The sequence below is a fragment of the Aythya marila genome (assembly GCF_965140915.1).
Source record: "Aythya marila genome assembly, chromosome: 1".
Classification (NCBI taxonomy): Eukaryota; Metazoa; Chordata; class Aves; order Anseriformes; family Anatidae; genus Aythya; species Aythya marila.
Genome location: NC_139042.1, coordinates 136,775,618 through 136,794,616, shown reverse-complemented (window position 1 = coordinate 136,794,616; position 18,999 = coordinate 136,775,618). Strand labels below are relative to the sequence as shown.

The following is an 18,999-nucleotide window of genomic DNA, read 5'->3' as shown; positions in this document are numbered from 1 at the left end:
AGGATAGATAACTGTCCTCCCGTGTTGAGAACAGTTCGTAAACTACCGTAGTTCTTGGTTGGATCTCTTCAGACTCAAGACTATATAGAATAAAGCAGACAAGTTTTAAAGCTTGCCAGCACTGGCTAAACAGAGTAATAAGTTTTATGCTAGATGCTTCATACAAGATCAAATGTTTGTGAAAGGTGAGGTATAAAGTTCCTTAGAAGGATGCTGTGGTGCTTGACAAGTGGTGCTTGAAGTCTCTCCCTTGCTTCTAACTTGTTTGGTGCACCACAACTCCAGCTGTGGGAGGAACGCTCTTTGTGACCAGACTGGTTGGGTTCGTTTAGGTGCAGTTTTGGGAAGGCCCTAAGCAAGAAAGGAAAAAAGGCTTCAATTTCTAATTCTGGCTAATCCTGGAAAATAAAAAAAAGGTATTTAAATAAGGCCTGGAGGACTTATTATTTGCCAGAAGTAAGTAAAAATGCAAGCGTATGTCCTTTTGTAATTCACCGTAATTGAAAGGATGTATATTTCTTTTCCTAAAGTCAGCAGAAAAATCCTGGCCTCTTAATGATGAAAGACTTTAAAAGAAAGAAAGAAAAAAATAAAATTAAAAAACAAACTACCTTTATCCTAAGCAGGAATTGCTGAAGTTTCCCCTTTAATCTTGGGTGGCTCATTCATATTTCATTTAATTGTAATATAGTATCCTCTCTTTCCCTCCCCCTTCTTACCACCAAGGCTAAAAAGGAGGAGGGGAGATATAAAATGTTTCCGAAAATTACAGGAAATGTCTGTTCCTTTAACAGCATTGCCAGGGAATTTCCAAATGTGCTTAATGCTTATGGCTGGACTTGCAGCAGCTCAGTCTTCAATCATGAGTGGATCCTGTTCTAAAAATATGACACCTCCTTCCAGTAAAATATGTCGAAATGAAGTATATGCTTTGTTTCTCATCTGCTTTGCAGAATTAATTCTGCCTAATGGAGAAATGAGGGTTTGGTGACTGCTTTAAACTCCTGATTTCTCTCTATTCTATAAATTGCAGATAAGTATATTACATTGTTTTGTGAGATGGTAGTTTACTTGTAAGGATTTTGGAAAGGCAGGGATGGCAGGTACTAGTGAACTTGAACACTGCCTGGCAGCTTTCAGGGAGCCTCCAGAAGTCACACGTGAAGCATTAAGGAACAAAATGGGGGATACTTGTTGTTCCATTACTTTGTTTTGGTGGACTATCACAACATGATCTCTGATCATGGGGTCTTGTCTCCAGGCAGAACCCTATCTATGTTAAGCACTGGGTAGTTCTCATTTCCAAGGGTAGGATTGGAAATGGAGAACATGGCAAATATGATAGGATGAGCTTGCTCTTCATTCTCCACTGCCTTCTGGTGGGATTCTGCCCCTGGGCTGGGGAAAGGAGCAAGATCTGCCAAGCCTCTTGTGAAGCTTGGGAGGATATCTGCCAGCTGCAACAAGGATGGGAAACACAGACCTGGCAGTCTTCGGCAGATCCTTTATTCTATCTCTCTGCCCTATGTGTTAGTGATGGGATGGACAGGCAGGAACCTCTCAGGAACACGTATGTGGTGAAGGCCCCACTCAGGGTGTCCATCCCAGCAATCAGAGCCTAACCTGAGAAGCGAATTTAGTTACTTATCTGGAGGACTCTAGCCTCATGTTCTACTGTTCGCGTTTACAAGCTTTTTAGAGCAGGTAACTGAAGACAGCGAGGTGGTTCTTGTAGCTTCTTTCCTTGTGAGGTGAAGATGGTTTTGAATCTGTTCACTAGCTTTCATAATACGGTCTGCCCCCTGCTGCAGTGTCTCTTCATGACTGTGATATCATTTACTACGTGGTTCAGAGCCACTCCTGGATTTCGTAATAGGGCAATGCTTGACAGTAGTTTATTACCATGGTTTATGTTACAGTGATTGCTAAGCAGAGTTGTCAGCTCTTGATAGTAATGATTTGAATCCTGTTTAGCTGGCCAGGAAACTGTTGGAAATTGACACTAATGTGTTTATTCTTATTTCCTCATATGAAGGTTATAATTTAATTTGTTCATGTAGGAACGGCAGGTGCTTTGCATAGAGTTTATAAGGGTATGACTGTATGTAATGATTGGTGACATCAGTGTTACCAGTTTCCAGGGTTGGGTTTTTACTGTGGGGAGGTGGGATTAACTAGCCAGGATGTAGTGTTTCGTTAGCCTTTGTCCATTCAAAATACAGCTGTAATCAGACTGACTTAGGCCACTCTCTGTTATATACAGAGAAAGATTTAGTGAATTTACTTGAATTCATGTAAATGCATCACCTATGAAGGCTAGTTACAAATCAGTTTTTTAGCAAAGAGATGTGTCAAATTGTTTCTGTGGCTTTATGGCTTTTAAGCTCCAGCTTTTATTTATTTATTTATTCTTTTAAAGCTAGTAGAAACATTTGCTTTTTTTTTTTTTAATTTCCTTTCCTTTTTTCCTTTAGAAAATAAGTATAACAACTTTCTGTTTCAGACCCTTTCTCTTTAAATGAGTACAAACATTTAGAGATCTCTTCTCAACTAGGTTTTTATGTGTTTGGGAGAGTTTTACAGTAAAATGACTTCACAAAGTGTGAAATCTGTTTTCATTTTTTTGACTTGTAATAATGACTTTTTCTTTCCTATGTTTAGGTGTTTCCCTCTTCTGGCCTTTGTATGTGGACCACCACACTCTGTCCTGTTCAGCCCATTTAGAATTTGACTCAAGTGTAGGTGAGTAATTGGTTTTAACATGAAATGGTAATGAATTATGGAGTGCAATAAAAGTACTTGAAATTTTTTTGTGGCTTTGACTTGATCATATGGGAGCATAATCTCTTAACAACATATTGAAATTTTCCCTGGCTGTCTAGAGTCCCAGGCAATAGGAAAATGAAAATACTATGTATTGTACCATTTGTTTGCAGTGGATTAGGTAAGCTTTTATTGTAAATTTCACAGAACTATATGCATTGAACCTACAATGAAAAAATATTTTGAAATAGAATGGGTGGATAAGGGAGTCCCCAAATAAAGCTGTTGAATAGAGTGATGTAACATACCAACAGCATGTTCCAACACTTCTCATGACCTCACATTCTATCAGTCAGGTTTCCCTGCTACAACATGTAACAAACGTTTACTATTCCACAATGAATGTCAAACAGATTGGCTTCTTGGTAAACGCAAGTGATGTTCATCTAGTTCATTGCTTTGAGTTGGTGATGATGCATGAATGATTTTTGCAGGAACGTTGCATGTATTTGTGGGGTATGTTGAATAGGTCACCAAAATGTAGTGTTGGTGTGTTTGTTTTTTTTTCTCGTTTTTCTCACTTTTTTCTTGGCAGGAGAACAGATTTTCTTATTTATAACATTCTTACTTATATAAAAAACAGCATCTCACTGTTTTCTATAAATTCTATTTATATTTGTCTTGCTCAGCTATCTGATGGTGCTGGTGGTAAAAACGTCAATGAGCAGTAGGCAAGGACCTAAAAATCTAGTCTGGAGGCATATCTATGTACTTTATTCACAGGAAACTGATTTCCTTTCTGATTCCATCTGACCATGTTTCAGTTCTCTGAGGTGAGCATGCTGAAATGGGATTACTTTCCTTTAAAGCTTGTAACCAAAACAGAGTAAGTAATTAGTGAAGCAAGATGAAAAACAATGAACCACTTAACAGAAAATTCTCTTTTGTGTGTTTTTTTTTTTCAGTGGATTATACCTGCCATATTCATGAACGTACTGTGTGTAAATGCATGTGGCTTCTAGGTATACAGGAAAGAGAAAATTAATACTATCCCATTTTGACTGTGCATATAGATCTGAAGTACAGATGCATGGGAAGTAGGACAGGAGGGAGAAGCCATTTGGATCATGCAAATAATCAAAGGAAAGCAGGGTGAAATTCTCAAAACTGCTTCTCTTTTTTGAACGCGGTACTTAAGTGACATTTTCTAAATAAAGAAAATTATATGTTTCTATTTGAGGGGTGTCCTTACTGCATTCCACTCTTGTACCAAGTGGAGTATGCAGGGGAAGGAGGGCGTTAGTCAGTGTTGATGAACCACCCCCCAGTTGACCTGAGGAAATGATCTGCATATGCAATGATAACACTTTGTTGACTCAGCTAAAGAGCTAAAAGATGCCCTCAGTCTCCCCAGCTGAGGAGCATGAGCCCTTACATCTTCTGTTAATAGGCTCATCTTTTAAACCATGAGCATTTGTGATCTCATTCCTGTGTGGTCTGTACAATGACAGACAAGCTATAGACTTGTTGTAACCTTAGTTACATTCTTCCCCAGACTTTGCACTTTATTACACAGTTGTTGGTCTCTGGAGAGTATTGGCTTGCTTGTTGAATTCAGAGGGAGTACTGCCATTCTTTACTTTTACTAGAAATCTTATTTCCCTCATGCCCAATAGACGTTTTGTGTTTCTGACTGCTGATGAGTAGCAACGTGAGCAGGGATGGTCTCTCCCTGTCCTTGTTTGTCACTTAGAATCACAGAATCACACAGAATCACAGAATTTCTAGGTTGGAAGAGACCTCAAGATCATCGAGTCCAACCTCTGACCTAACACTAACAGTCCTCCACTAAAACATATCCCTAAGCTCTACATCTAAATGTCTTTTAAAGACCTCCAGGGATGGTGACTCCACCACTTCCCTGGGCAGCCCATTCCAATGTCTAACAACCCTTTTGGTAAAGAAGTTCTTCCTAACATCCAACCTAAAACTCCCCTGGCGCAACTTTAGCCCATTCCCCCTCGTCCTGTCACCAGGCACATGGGAGAACAGACTAACCCCCACCTCGCTACAGCCTCCTTTAAGGTACCTGTAGAGAGCAATAAGGTTGCCCCTGAGCCTCCTTTTCTCCAGGCTGAAAAATGTAGCAGCTTGGGTGACGAGCATCTTTCCCGAACAGCTTTTACATGTATTTCCATCTTCCTGGGGCTGGGGAGGGAATGCAGTGGCTGTCACAGATTTTAGTGGAAAAATGGCTCACGGGAATGGGAATTCACCCTACGACTCTTAGATCAGAGTCCCTTTCTGATGCAGGAAGTTGTGTAGGCTTGTTTGTTGAGTATCAGGTGCCAGGGAATGGTGCTGATTGTAGGGGTACCGGCTATTGAACTACTTGCAGCTCCCAGCTCGGTAGTAACAAAGCCAGCTACTCTTTGCAAGGCAGCTGATGTGCCCACAGTGGCATGCATATGGAAGTTTAGAAAGTCCTACCTTTGTGCCTTGGTTCAGCTTTTGGGTTTCTTTTTTTGTGCTGGTGTCAATTCTGAGAAACATGAAAGTGAACCTGTTTATAGGGGAGGACAGTGTTTTTCTCATACGTGCATGTGTTTGCTTCTAGAAAGTGGAAAAATACAAGGCTCTAAAAATCAGCTCTTTCAGGTTTCTCAGGCTGAATATTCAGAAGCTTCCCTTCAGGACCTTGTGACGTTCAGATGCTGTAAAATTAATTTGTTGGCATTCTGTCATACACTGATGATGTATGTGAGAGCACTGCTGTAGGAACCTGACAAAGCAGGCATTAGTGATGGTGTAAACAAAATTGCTTAGCCTTTATGACACCAAGGTTCAACGTCAAGGTTATCTTATTACGTGAGCTAGAAGCCCTTCAGAGATTGTAGCAAGGCATCTAAAAGCTTTCTGCCAGTTCCTTAACCTAGCTGGAATTAGATCATCATTCTGAGAGTTTTTAAAATATGTTCTTTCCACATCTGCCTCTTTAAAAATAGCTGCTATGATGTGAGCCAAAGCCTGAGATAACTAAAACAAGCTTCCCTGTAAGAGATGATGTATGATGTAAGGGAGTCAAGGTGGTAGAAGTAGAAATTAAGACTGCATTCAAAATGCAAGTTCATTTGAGTGAAGAATCAAACACACAAGTGCCAGGTGTTTTGGTTGTGTGGTTGTCTGCTGTGCTCCATCTGAGCCATGTGGGACAGGGCAGGAATCCCTGAGACAAAAAGGGATCCTGTAGTTCTGTGCCACCATTATACATTCATATTAGAGGATCCAGTTTTGTTTGCATGGAAGATAGTAGGGTTCTTGTTATTTTGGTTCTTTAAACAATGTGGAGGGACTATAAAAATATTGGGCAAGTGTGGAGCAGAACTCTTTAATTTTACAGTGAGTTAAATGTTTAATTTTCTTCTTTAAAAGCCAACAAACAGTGCCTTATGTTTCAGCCCATTTGCAATGAGGAAGAAGCCATACTCTCATAGCTGGACTACGTTTCACTTTTCCTTAATGCTGATTTCAGGGTAGAACATCCTGTGACTAAGATGGTTTCCCAGCTTGAAGATCAGCAACATAATGGCCTGTTTAGGACAAAGCATTATATTGCATCATTTTATGAGACACTGTGGTGTCATACCATTGCAATCTAAGTCACAAGTAGAGCACAGAGAGCCAACAGCCAAGAAATTGAGTTTTTGCCTTTTTACAAACTATGACTGAAATGAAGCAGATATTTCAACACCTCCTAACAGCTGGCTGATAAGAGCAGTCACCAGGAAAGGGAGGAGGTCTCTGGTGTTTACCTAGAGCAAGAGACTGATAGTTTTTCATGTTTAGATGGGTCTCAAGGAAGAATCTAAAAGTCAGATAGTACCAGAAATGGAGAGAGTTAAATCAGAACAAAAACCTATAATTGAAATACTAGTTTGACAGGATCAGCTCCATTGGGCAGGGGAGGAACAACGTTTTTATCAAACACAATAATTTGAGATGGCATTACTTTCAGAAGTTTACCACTGTGTTAACACACGGCTAAATGTTAAGGTAATAGTGTTATTCAAGAAGCCCAGATGTACTAATAAACACATTCTTGATCCAGTCACCATATAGGACTGATTTGAGTTCTTTTAAGGCACTTCTGAAACAAACTTCTATCATCCAAGAAGGAAGAGTAAGATAAGAAGCAGAAAATGTTGAGAAGATAAGGAATTGTATACAAACTGAAAGTTGCAAATTAAAGATTATATATTTTTAACAGCCTCCATTTTAGTGTTCTGTGGTTTCCAGTGCCTCAGCTGCTTTATTTTCCTTTTATTACTTGAACTTGAAGTCAGCAATTTACCCATCAAAACAGACTGTCTAGCTCATGAACAAACTGTCTAGCTTACAGAACAGCTAGAGCCAATTCCCTCTATCGCCAGTGGAAAAGTTTTCATTGATTTCAGTGGGTTTGGTATCTGGCAGCCTTTGATGAAAGAAACAAAACAAAACAAAAAAGAGAGAATCACAATTCATGACAGGACATGTTAAAAGAAAAAAATGCAGAATGTTTTTTTTTTTTTTTTTTTTTTTTTAATATAACACTACTATTATGAACTTTCACTTTTTTCCTCCTTGCTTAGTGGTGTAGTCTTTTGATACCTTCCAGCCTGTCTACAGAGAGCCTGAGGCCAGTATATAATGACTACTCTTTGAGGGGGAGCACACCTGCTAACCAGGTTGCAAAGACTGCTTTTTTTTAACAGACTTAAAAAATAGCTTGGTATAGTAATTTTTCCAATATATTTTGTAGTTTAGAGCAACATGCATTTCATTTCTGTATGCTTCTGTTTATCTGGACAAGCTTAAGAGTATTGGTGGTGCTATACAGTAATAGTTAGGGCTTATAGATAATCACATTTTGTCAACCTTCTGGGTGTTTATGTGAAACCTACTGTTTTTCTTGTAGTGGTACAAAAAAACTGTTAATATTAAAAACATGGAACAAGTTTGTTTCATTTAAAAAAATCATTTGTTGTTGCTGTTAAAGTGAAGTTTGTACTTTTTTATGAATCTAATTTATTTAAGAATTTGTATATATGAGTTTGTATAATATTAATGAGTAAAAGATCTGCTAACCTGAGATTTCTCACTGCTAAACACAACTGACTTCTTGTTACAACAGGACTTTTAATAAGCCATCCATAAATTAGTTTGAATTCATTACTTCTGTTGCAATTAAGATGAATAAAAGTTCATTTCAAAGTGAACCAGTAAGTCAACACTACAAATAAAATGCAACTTTTTCAGCTGAACCTGTTAAACTGAAGGTGTACAATTCTGTGTATTTGAAATTTTTTTTTTTACAAAAATCTTCATGTGTACCTGTATGTACGTTAAGAATCCAGGAAAATGAATCTTCATAACTTGCTCCTGATCGCAAATATGTCACTGCCCTAAGAAGGAGTGTCAATAAGATATTTATCTTTTTTATCCGGCCACTTCAGTCTTGTGGCAGTTGAGTTACTTTGCTTTGTCCCAGCCAACAGAAAGCAGAGGTGGAAAGACTGCTTGGGTCATGGGCTAGAAAGCATAGGCCACAACTGACATATGACCTGCTTGAGTGTGCACTTCCTTGTGCGAGAGGTGTTGCATGGTTTTGCTGACCTAAAATCACTTCTCCAGACAGGGAACGCTACAATGTGAAAGATGTGAACTGGAGAAATGTGATTTCTTGGCTTTTCCCAGCTCTGATTGCTCACTCCAAAACAGGTTGCCACACTAATGAAGTGAGGAATTCTTACCAGGCTTGTCCTTTAATGTATAAGGCTCCAACCTGTGATCTCCACTACCTCGGCTGAAGAAGCCACCAGCCACAGCTGCCCGCTGTTGCTGGAGTTGGTTACTTTGGTAGCTGAATGTGTGGCTCAACTTTGCTCCAGAGCTGCTGTTTGCAGCCTTATATAGATGGCTCTCTGTGTAAATATGCATGATTATACAGAGACCAAGTTTTGAGCTGTGGGAGCAAAGCAACTTGACTTATGCTTTCTACGGAATCTGTAGTTGCAGCACAAATTACACTAAAATGCAGCTAAATCCCTGAGACACAAACCACCATGGTGGCTATGTCCTACAGAGATGTGTTCCGTCAAAGTGTGTTTTGGGAGACTCTGAAGAGCCCAAGATCAACTGTGGGTCAGTTATACTAACAGATGGCAGTTTATTTACTGCTCCACTGCTGATGGTGTTTAGGCTGATGTGGTTCAGAGGATCTAATTTCACAGAAGCATAGTTTGCTTCAGTTATTATTTAGCATGCATGAAAAGTGTAATGCACCTCATGTAACAGTCCCAGTTGCTCCAGAAGGGCCAGAGACAGTCCCGAGTACTGTACATTTCAGCAGCATAGTCACAAGGCCTCTGTTTCAAGTCTGGTGATTAATTCAAATAAAACATTTGTGTCCTGATGCAGCATCTTGTTCTTCTGGTTTCTCTTCAACCATGCTCTCAAAGGAGAGAAGCGGATGCAAGTTTTTTGTCCTTTCTTTCGTACAGTTCCAGTTCTCAGATTTGCAGTGCTGGTTTGTGAAATACTTTCCAAGGCATTAAATTTTAAAAATGTATCTTAAGTTTTACAACTTCTTACATAAGTGGTGAAGTGCTGAAATGGGCCTAATTAGTTCTGCTATTGAAAGGAATACCATGATTTAGGGTGCTATCTCTTAATTATATTCTTACAAAGTCTTGGGAGGAGGGAGAACGAGTGGCAACAAAAGTCTGCAATTAAGACAGGCTATGTTGCCTGAAATACAAGATAATTGTCCAGGCAAGATTGTTGGAATAGATTCAGAGGCTGTAGTTGCAAATACTCGCTCTGAGATGTTTGGAATACACAGCAAAGAGAAGAACTTCTCAGGAGTGTATTTATTGTATGATACAGAGCACTATGCGGTTAGCCTCATAGCTGAATGTTTTGTTCTGCAAACTTCACAGCCTAATCTGGTTTGTGTTTTTTATCTTTCCCTTCTTACAGGCTCTTAGTCCGGTGTGAAGCTGATGGGTGGGAGTAAAGGTAAAGAATGATGTAATGCAGTGGCAGCCAGAAAGCATCTTTTGTTTGAATTGTGAAATGGCTACTCCAGTCGTCTCCTGATGAATCAGATGTGAGGGGCTGCTTTGTGGAATGAACCCTTTGTAACGGCACATCAACTGGAAGCAGGAGGAGATGTTCAGTTGAAGAGCTCTTTCTGAAAATGGGTTTAACTTTTCTTTTGCCAGTCGCTACCAGCATGACCTCATACACTTCTAGTACAATGGTGTGGCTAAGCCTTTGAGTACACAGCCATTACATCACCGCAGCAAATTAGAGAGGGAGGTGGTGAAAGAGGCCTTATTGTTGTCATGGCCGATGAGATGATCAGGACTCAACTCATTGTCGCCGAGAAGTTGGTAGCTTTGCTGGAGAGTGGTACAGAAAAATTGCTACTGATTGACAGCCGCCCCTTTGTGGAATACAATACGTCCCACATCTTGGATGCCATCAACATCAACTGCTCCAAGCTCATGAAGCGGAGACTGCAGCAGGACAAAGTTTTGATTACAGAGCTCATTCAGCATTCAGCAAAACACAAGGTAGGGGTCATTTTCCTGTTATTCCTTCTATTTGTTTAAAAAACTGTACCTGGAGAGCAACTTGTAATAATTTTCCATTGGGCATTTTGGTTTTAAAAAACAAATTTGTGAGATTTTGTTTTGCAAAGACTTAATCTGATTTAAGATGCTGTCAGTTACTATTAAATTTGTATTTGGTATTCTTTGTAGCAATACTCTCCTGTAAATGACAGAACACTGTATAGGGACCTGAAAATGACTGAGAAAGAACATTTTTGGGGTTCCTGTAAATCTTGCAAAGCACTGTCCCAAAAGTATGTAATCAATGCATTAAACATTCATATTCTAATCTTTGAAAGATTCTTTGGGGTCTGTGGTGGTAAGAATCGCTTATCAAGCGGTTGTACAGCTTGGATAGAAACTGTAGCTCTGTCAATCCTGGCTTCTACTTGCTGTTTGAAATGCTTTTCATGTGAGTAGTTTGATGGATTTTTAAACAAAGTTAGCAGTGAAAAGAAAATAGCCAAGCTGTTTAAACATAATGTGTATCTGGTAGATTTTTTTTTTTATTTTTTAATCCAGCTGTACTTGTTTCAAACATTTTGGGTAACAGAAATAATCTGAAAGAAAGAACATAATATATATGTATTTAAAACCAAAGTGGTGTTTCTTACGTTAGCATACTTTTTGCATAAAGTTTTATAGATGGCTGAAATGTGTGTGGCGTTAGGCAGTTTAAGGTCTCTGTATTGTTTAAAAAGAAAAAAAAAAACACAGAAACAGAAACTGAGAGTGGACCTTCTTGTTAAAAAAAAAAAAAAAAGTTTTTTTAAAAAAAGCTAAAGATGAAGCGTTTTACTAGTGACGTAAAATTACTGAATCGTAGTAATTTACAGTGTATGCTTCAACTTGGAGCAAATAATCAATTAAAAAACCTCTCAATATTGCTGACCAAATATAATTCCTTTAAGTATAAGATAAAAAATTGTTTTGCATACAGCTGTATATGAAATCTAAATATCTGAAGTGCTGCATACCAAGCACATAGGAACCCTTAGCCTGACTTTATGCAGGTGATAAAGGGGTGCTTTTAATCATCTTCCTCCTTCCTATCTTACTTGATTATTTGCATTTCAGATTGAAATTGATTGCAAGCAGGAAGTGGTGGTGTATGACCAAAGCTCTAAAGATGTGACCTCTCTCTCATCTGACTGCTTTCTTACTGTGCTCCTGGGCAAACTGGAGAAGAATTTCAGCTCTGTTTATCTGCTTAAAGGTATGATGTACCAAGATAAAAATGGCACTTGAATAAGGAGAAAGAAATGCTATTGTTATAGCTTATGTGTACAGAGTTTTGCAACAGCACTGCTGTAAACTGCAGTTATAATATGGCTTTTTCTTTTGTTCTTTATGCATATAGTGATGTTCATGATACATGTAATGCTTAGAAATTACATCTTACAGATGATATGTAACACCATTGGTGTTGTGCAAATGGAAATTGATAAACACAGATTTTTTTTTTACATGTGTATGTCAAAAGTATGTCAAAACTACTATAAGAAAGGTGCTTCCCTGGTGTTCTAAGTCTGTGTGCTAGGAGGTATGTGCTTCCTTGCTGAATTGGTAATTACTACAATAATAACAAGAGAAACAGTCTCCCATTATCTGAGAAATTGTTCTGTGTGACTTTTAAATCTTCATTTTTTTTAGAAAGAGATACTATTATTTTTTTGCCTCACCTCTACTTGTTGTTTGTTTGTTTTGTTTTGTTTTGTTTAAATTCCAGCTCAAATCATCTGTAGACATTCAGGTCCTTATAATACATGATTTTTTAGTTTTTGCGTGTTTTTGTTATTTCTGTCATATAATTATTTAGGTTGGAAAAGACGTCTTATATCATGTATTCCACCTTTAACCTAGTACCGAAGTCCACCACTGAACCATGCTCGTAAGCTCTCATCTATAGGTTTCTTGAAGGCCTTCTGGGATGGTGACTCAACCACTTCCCTGGGCAGCCCATTCCAATACCACACAACTCTTTCAGTAAAGAAATTTCTCCTAATATCCATCCTAAACCTCCCCTGTGTCAACTTGAGGTCATTTCCCCTCGTCTTATCACTTGAAGAAGAAGCCAGTCCCCACCTCACTGTATCCTCCTTTAAGGTAATTATAAAGCCACGGAACAGTAGAGTCATGGGATAGTAGACCCAGTGTTTTCAAGAAGTAACAAGGAGGGGTGTGAAGTAGATACAGGGCTGAAAGAAGAAGGGATGATGAATAGAAGTAGGAAATACATTGCAGTGACTCAGTCAATGATCTAATGAAGTATATACACAGTCTCTGAGAAATGTTAAAACGGCAGTCAGAGACTAATGATGACAAAAAAAAATCAAGAACTCCAGAGAGATACTTCCTTTTAACAAGAAGGTTTTGCTGAGGTTTGTAGTGACTTCAGATGACAGTGGCAAGGAGATGGTTATGTTACTGAGAAAACTTTTCCCAAACTGTTTTGAAAGTGAGTACAGTGGAAATTAATAATTTCTGCACTTGGACAGATGCATTTGGTTCTAATGTGAGCTAGACTTACAGCAAACTAAGATCTTGCTTTAGCTGTGTCTGGTGCTTGTTTTCTTTGATCTCTTGGTAAGAATCATGCCTGTGTTTGTGGACCACACTATAAGACTAAGTAACTCTTCTTCTATAGGACACACCAAATGAACATGTGGTCTCTAGGCACAGTAAATGCTTACTGATAGATGGTGTATGTAATTAATACTCTATTAAATTTAAAACATTTGGAAAAAATTAGACTAAAAACAGTTAATGCCTCTTAAGAAACATCAATTTTACTATTCAAATACCCAACTCTGCTTATCTATCCTAAAGTTTTTGTAATAACCAGAAGCATATTATAGCTCCATGAAGAAATACAGACTATTCACAACTTAATTTACATGCTGGAAAGAGACACAGCTCTCTAATGACTAAGAATTCAACTCCATGGTAGGGAGAAATTGGAGAGATCTGAATAAAGCCGAGGAGAGTATCACAAAACTTTCCTTTCTTCATCTATTGTACCTCTATAGATTAGTGGCATGAAACATGTCTTTGATCATCTTCTCCCTCTGCTGGACCTCATGAAGAAGATGATCGGAGTGTCTCCACCCTCAGACTTGTCTGTGTCTTCTCTAGGAGTGGACAGTACCAGAAAGGGATTGTACTGCAGCTCCCTAGTGCATAGTCTGAGCAAACACCAGTTGCACATTTCATAATGATATATGTTTTGTTTTTTACTTATTTCTAGCACATGGTAGTTGTCTGTTCAAACTGAAAATGCAGCATTAAACCACATGCAAGATAGTAGCTGGTTGAGGTGAATTTAGCAATGTGCAGCTGTTGAAGGTTCATTTGGATATTAGAGGGAAAGAAAGGGAAGCTGATGTGTTAAAGCCCTCCTTAAAAAAAAGGAGGATTTTAATTTTAACATGTCAAATGCATTTCTCTTAGAAAAGATTAGATTTGAGAGTTTAATCCTTTTTTTGTCAAATAGCAAGTGATGGGAATGTTTATGGGTGTAGAAATCTGATGGTTTTAAAACCAATAATAGAGGAGTATAAGAACAAAAGGAAAATGTAAAGAAAGTGTTCACTAGTGATTAATTAGAAGTGCTAAGTGCTTGTTTCAGGAAATGTACCCAACTAAGATGAATTGGTAATATAGCAATTAACATAAACTGTGTTACTTCACTCTGTAGCACTTCCTTGTCTTCTAATGATTTTGTTCTGGTTTTAATCCTTACATAAAAAATAGCTTCCACAGTCCTGTTGTGTTTTCTTCTTTGTTTGTTTTAATATCTATTAAAAAACTAGTTACTTAAAGGAAAAACAAACAAAATAAACCTTTTGCTGTGTGAGGTGAAGGAGAAAGTGCTAGATTTGGTTTTATACAATGTTCCTTGGAGTTTCTTGATATGTGGCTATTAAGAAACTAGATAAAATGTGTTGACTCAGAAAGCTGAAGACAAATGCTCATAAACATTTATGGTTTATAATGAGAGTAGGGGTCAGTGCACTCTGTAGAAAGAAAAACCTTTGGACTTGAGTTTTCCCTAAACCACTCAATGTAGTTTATTTAAAACAGTGACCTTAAATAAACATTTTCAGGTAGGAAAATGTATTTTTTTGAGACAGAATAAGCAGCAATTAACAAATTTCTGAAATTTCTACATCTGTTCTTTCTGCCTTCCCCCATTACTGAGCACTCAGTAAGTTGTTTTTTTTTTTTTTTTTCTTCTATTTAACATTTTTATTTATAATTTTATTTATTAAGGTTGTGCATAAAGGTATGTTCAACCCTGGAGGCTGTTTTTCATTGAAGCAGCTAATGTAAAGACCTCAGAGGAACCCTTGCCAATTAGTTCAAGCTCTTGATCTAACCTCATAAAAATATTTATAATCTGGTGGGGAATGTTCTCAGGAATTTAAATATTTGTTTTGGTTCTTAATTTTTAATAGTGCACAAAATACTGATATGTGGGTACTGAAGGCTTAGCCTACTCCCGTCATTGCATCTACTTGGCTGAGTTAAGTAAGACTTAAAGATGGGGATGTGACTTGATTCCTTCTCTTACCATAATTTGAGAACTGGATTTACTTTTATGGAGTCCTGCCTGTTCCTAGTATTTTTGTGATGTTTCTGCAGAGCAAGCAGAAACAGTTGAGAGAGACTACGGACTGTTGCTTAACAAATTATTATTGCTAAGGTGGAAAACAGCAAGAATCTTGCTTAAATCCTTTTTTCACTATGCCAGTGGAAAACATTCACATTCTATTTTCCTTGCTCTTTCCTTCTTCTCTTAATCTGGCTTGTTCCTACTAGGGCAAGCACAGATGTATTCATGGCAGTCACCTTTCAAATGCTGCCTGTGATGAGAATGAAGTTGAGGTTTAGTTGTGTGTGCAGAAAACACACAAAACAGAAGGATTTCTTAAAAAGAAAAACAAAACAAAACCAAAAAAAATAAACCACAGAAATCTCTACCACTCTGTATTTCCAACCTAAGATAAAAATTGTGATAGCCTAATGCAGAAACACTGTACTGGCTCTGAACTGAAACCAGAAGCAAGAATCCTTTTAATTGGGTGGATGTGGAGCAATGGTGAATGTCTAAGAGAGACTAGATAACCATCAAAGTACTGTGAGGGTAGGATCATAGAAACAGTTTCACCGAACCTTTTAAGAGTTTCTTAGTGCTGAAAGAACAGAGCATATTTTGCCAGCAAGCCATGAATAACTTATTTTTTTTTTGTCAGTCCTCAGTTTGATACTTAGACTTGATGTACTTTAAGGTACAGTGCTACTAAGGCCAACCAATGCAGAAAACTTGCATAATGCATCAGATTATAAAGTCTGGGGATTCAGGGGAGTCAAATATAGTAGAAAGAAGCCTTTTGTGAGCTTCTAGATCTGCCTGTTATTACTCCAGTGCCTGAAGGATGTGACATGGATATATATGTCATTGTATTTCACTGGACTCATTCCTCTTATTAAATAGCATCAACCTGATCTGCAGATGTAATCAGGGTTGTGTATACCTAAATATTGTCTGTGGAAAACTTGCTTTGTGGTTGGAAATGAAACTGCCATCCTTCAATGGATAAATCAAAGACTGCAGGGAAAGAAGGACAGACTTCATATTCAAGTCAGATGAGAACTGTCTTAGAAAGTAGTCCATGAATTTCTTTGTGCTACTTATCTTTCAGCTTTATCCCAAGTTATCTTTGTCACTCAGAGATTCACTAGCAGAGAATTACAGATTTTCTAGGTGCCCAGTGTGCAGCCCCCGTGTGGCTCACAGAAACATGGAGTCGGGGAGCTGTACACCATCATTCCAAAACCTCGGTTAGACGTAGGTGCTGTCACCCCATAAAAGAGTCATGCTGACCAGCAACTGAAGCCCAAGTGGTGAATTGCCTGCTAATCTCTGCTACATGCAGTTCTGCCTTTGAAAAATGTGAGCAATAATATGATATAATGGATGTTGCTTTCATAAGACCTCTCTGATAAGTTTTACAGAGCACAAAGCTGCTGTGATAAGCAGAAAAACATTATTAATAATTAATTTCATATTCAGTGATGAACGCAGGTCACATACAGTGGTCAACAAATGAAGTCATAAACTGAGTGAGTATGAAAAGAAAGAACAAACAGAATGAGTTCACTGAGACTGGGCAAAGGTCCCGGAAACAAAATAGTGAGATTAGCTAGGGACTGTTGCAAAAGGTGGGTTTTTGCTGAAACTTTCCAAGTAATTCTTTCTCTGTGACCTGTCCCTCACTGACACAGTGTGTGCATGAAGTGGAAGTCTTGCATGGAGGACACAAGAAGGAAGCAAGACAAAGACCACTTCTAAGGTCTTGTTTATGCTGGCATTTTTCTTAAAAAATACTTGAAACCATAAGTCGATGTAAAGGAGTCCCACTACAAGAATGTCAGTATCTCCAGAGTACGTTTACCATTGTGTTGTCTCTACCTGGCTAAAGCAAAGCTGGATGGTAAAGAAAGTGCAGTGCTCTCTCCCTGCTTTGTTGCCGAAAAAGCCATGCCTTGTGGCAGAGGAGCAGGATATCTTAAGAATATTCTTTTATAGGTATGACTTGTGATTTCCATCTCCTGAAGCAAACAGGGTTGAAAGACTGAGCTTTCCTCCCTGCTTCTGCAATCCCACATGAGCAGTAGAAGGGTTCCCAGTGTGTGCTGAAAGATGGCAAAAGTTAGTTGTAGTTTGTGCTGTCTGATAAATTTCCATCTAACACACTAATGCCTTTCAACGTTTGGATTCGGAGCTTAATAACATTTGGTTATGGCTGACTGAAGTTGTGAGCATTCCCTGTAAGCAAATCTTTGGAGGGTGCCTCAAGGAGAAGAGCACAACTCCAAATGGTGGCCGTTAATTAATGTAATAAAGTTTTCTGCAAGTTGAAATAATTGCAGGCAGAATGAGCTGTCAAATATCCCGCTGACATTTAGAGGAAGAAGTGTAGTCACAAGATGATGGCAGGCTTCCTCACACTGACTGTTGATGCCATTAGAAGCCAGTTTCTAATGAAGAAGGTAGAAGTTTTGCAGAGTGAGTGTGGTATTCCAGGAGTGGTCCCATGTCGCATGGTCAGTGTCAGTGGGAAGGAGAAGAAAGTGGGGAAGGAACTTGGCTCTGGGTTGCCCTCTACAAAAGACTCCTCTCTTTCAATTTTTGGGAGAGCGTAGAAAAACTAGTACCCTTGGCTATAGCTGGTCCCCTGTGAATATCCTCCCACCCTTTGTACTTAAAATGAAGTTTTGAGTGTTCACTTAGTGCCATGATTGTTTTAAGCACTTGAAAAATGGGAGTAGGTTTTATTACTTTCATATGTGTGTTTACTTGCTGTCTTTTGAGCGAGAGCAAAGTTTGACTAGCGTGAAACTCTCATAACATTTCTCAAACCCAAGAATAACTTGTTAACTTGGCTTTTGTTTGGGATACCTCTAGATACTTGTGAAACTTTATTGACTGAAATCACGACTGGGGTCTTTTTTTTTCTTTAAAGGCAGAAAGGGCAAGTGTGAACATCCAGCATGCTCTCTGTGCTTGTGGTTCATCTGACTCTTCTACTGGTGCATGGCACCTGGGTGGATGGGTGGGTGGAGGGAGTTGACCCCTTTCTCCTCCTCCTGCCCCCTCAGCCTTGTTTACTTAACCTGCCTATTAACCTTGTCTTACCAAAGGCAGAAACCCTCCAGGGCAAATAACTTCCTTCGCTACCGTACTTGTAAAACACCTGGCATAACAGAGCCACTGTCTGTACGCTACTGTAATAATAAAATTAAAAAAAAAAAAAAAAAAAAAAAAAAAAAAAAAGGAAAAAGCTTTCTGAAGCAGAGACTTCAATCTGGTAGATGAAGTGGCAGATGAGAGGGGACAGGAAGGGGGGAGGAGGGCTGTCCGCTGGGATGGCAGCGCTCCTGGCGGGGCTGAGCTTATGTAATGGAAAATGGCAAGCGTCCCTGCTTAGCTGAGCTGGAATGCATGAGTTGCAGCGGGCTGTGTAGGTCTGCAGCTCATTTAAACAAAGTGGAAACATTGTAGATTCATAAAACTCTGAGTCAGAAAGTTTACAACTTTTTCTCGTTATGGCTGGGGAAAAATCCATACGGTATCCTTTAGATAAACATTTTAGCGTTTGGTGGGAGCGTGACTGTGGAAGTGCTGATAAGTTACAGCATTAAGAGCCTCTTATCTGAAACATGACGAATGCTAATGTTTTGTACTTTCTCTGTGTTTTTTTTGTTTGTTTGTTTGTTTGTTTTGTTTTGTTTTGTTTTTTGTTTGTTTTGTTTTTGTTTGTGTGTGTGTGTTTAAATTTGATTTCTGCATAGTTTTCAGTAATATTAAGAACATTATATACCTAGTGCTGGTCATTATTAATGGAAACAACTTCCAAATTGCAGGGGGGGGGGGGAAGGGAAAGGGGAAGAAGGCAGTTAAACATGAATATACTCTGCTATGCATCTTTGTTGTGTACAGAAGTTTGGTAGGGCTTACTTAGAGTCCAAGTATTATTTTGCAGCGATAGCTATAAATTTTGTTATTTTTCTG

The 18,999-nt window shown here is 38.6% G+C and overlaps 1 protein-coding gene across 5 annotated transcripts in view; it reads left to right on the top strand.

The window, feature by feature from the left end:
• The window catches only part of DUSP16 (dual specificity phosphatase 16), a 69,094-nt gene that overhangs the window by 26,208 nt on the left and 23,887 nt on the right, over nucleotides 1–18,999 (top strand). For all 5 annotated transcript variants that reach the window (XM_082776707.1, XM_082776706.1, XM_082776703.1 and 2 more), the window contains 3 exons: nucleotides 2,662–2,742; nucleotides 9,784–10,382; nucleotides 11,499–11,637. In XM_082776707.1, the coding sequence (XP_082632833.1) occupies nucleotides 10,152–10,382; nucleotides 11,499–11,637 (370 nt within the window). In that variant the 5' untranslated portion in view covers nucleotides 2,662–2,742; nucleotides 9,784–10,151. The remainder of the gene's footprint in view (nucleotides 1–2,661; nucleotides 2,743–9,783; nucleotides 10,383–11,498; nucleotides 11,638–18,999) is intronic.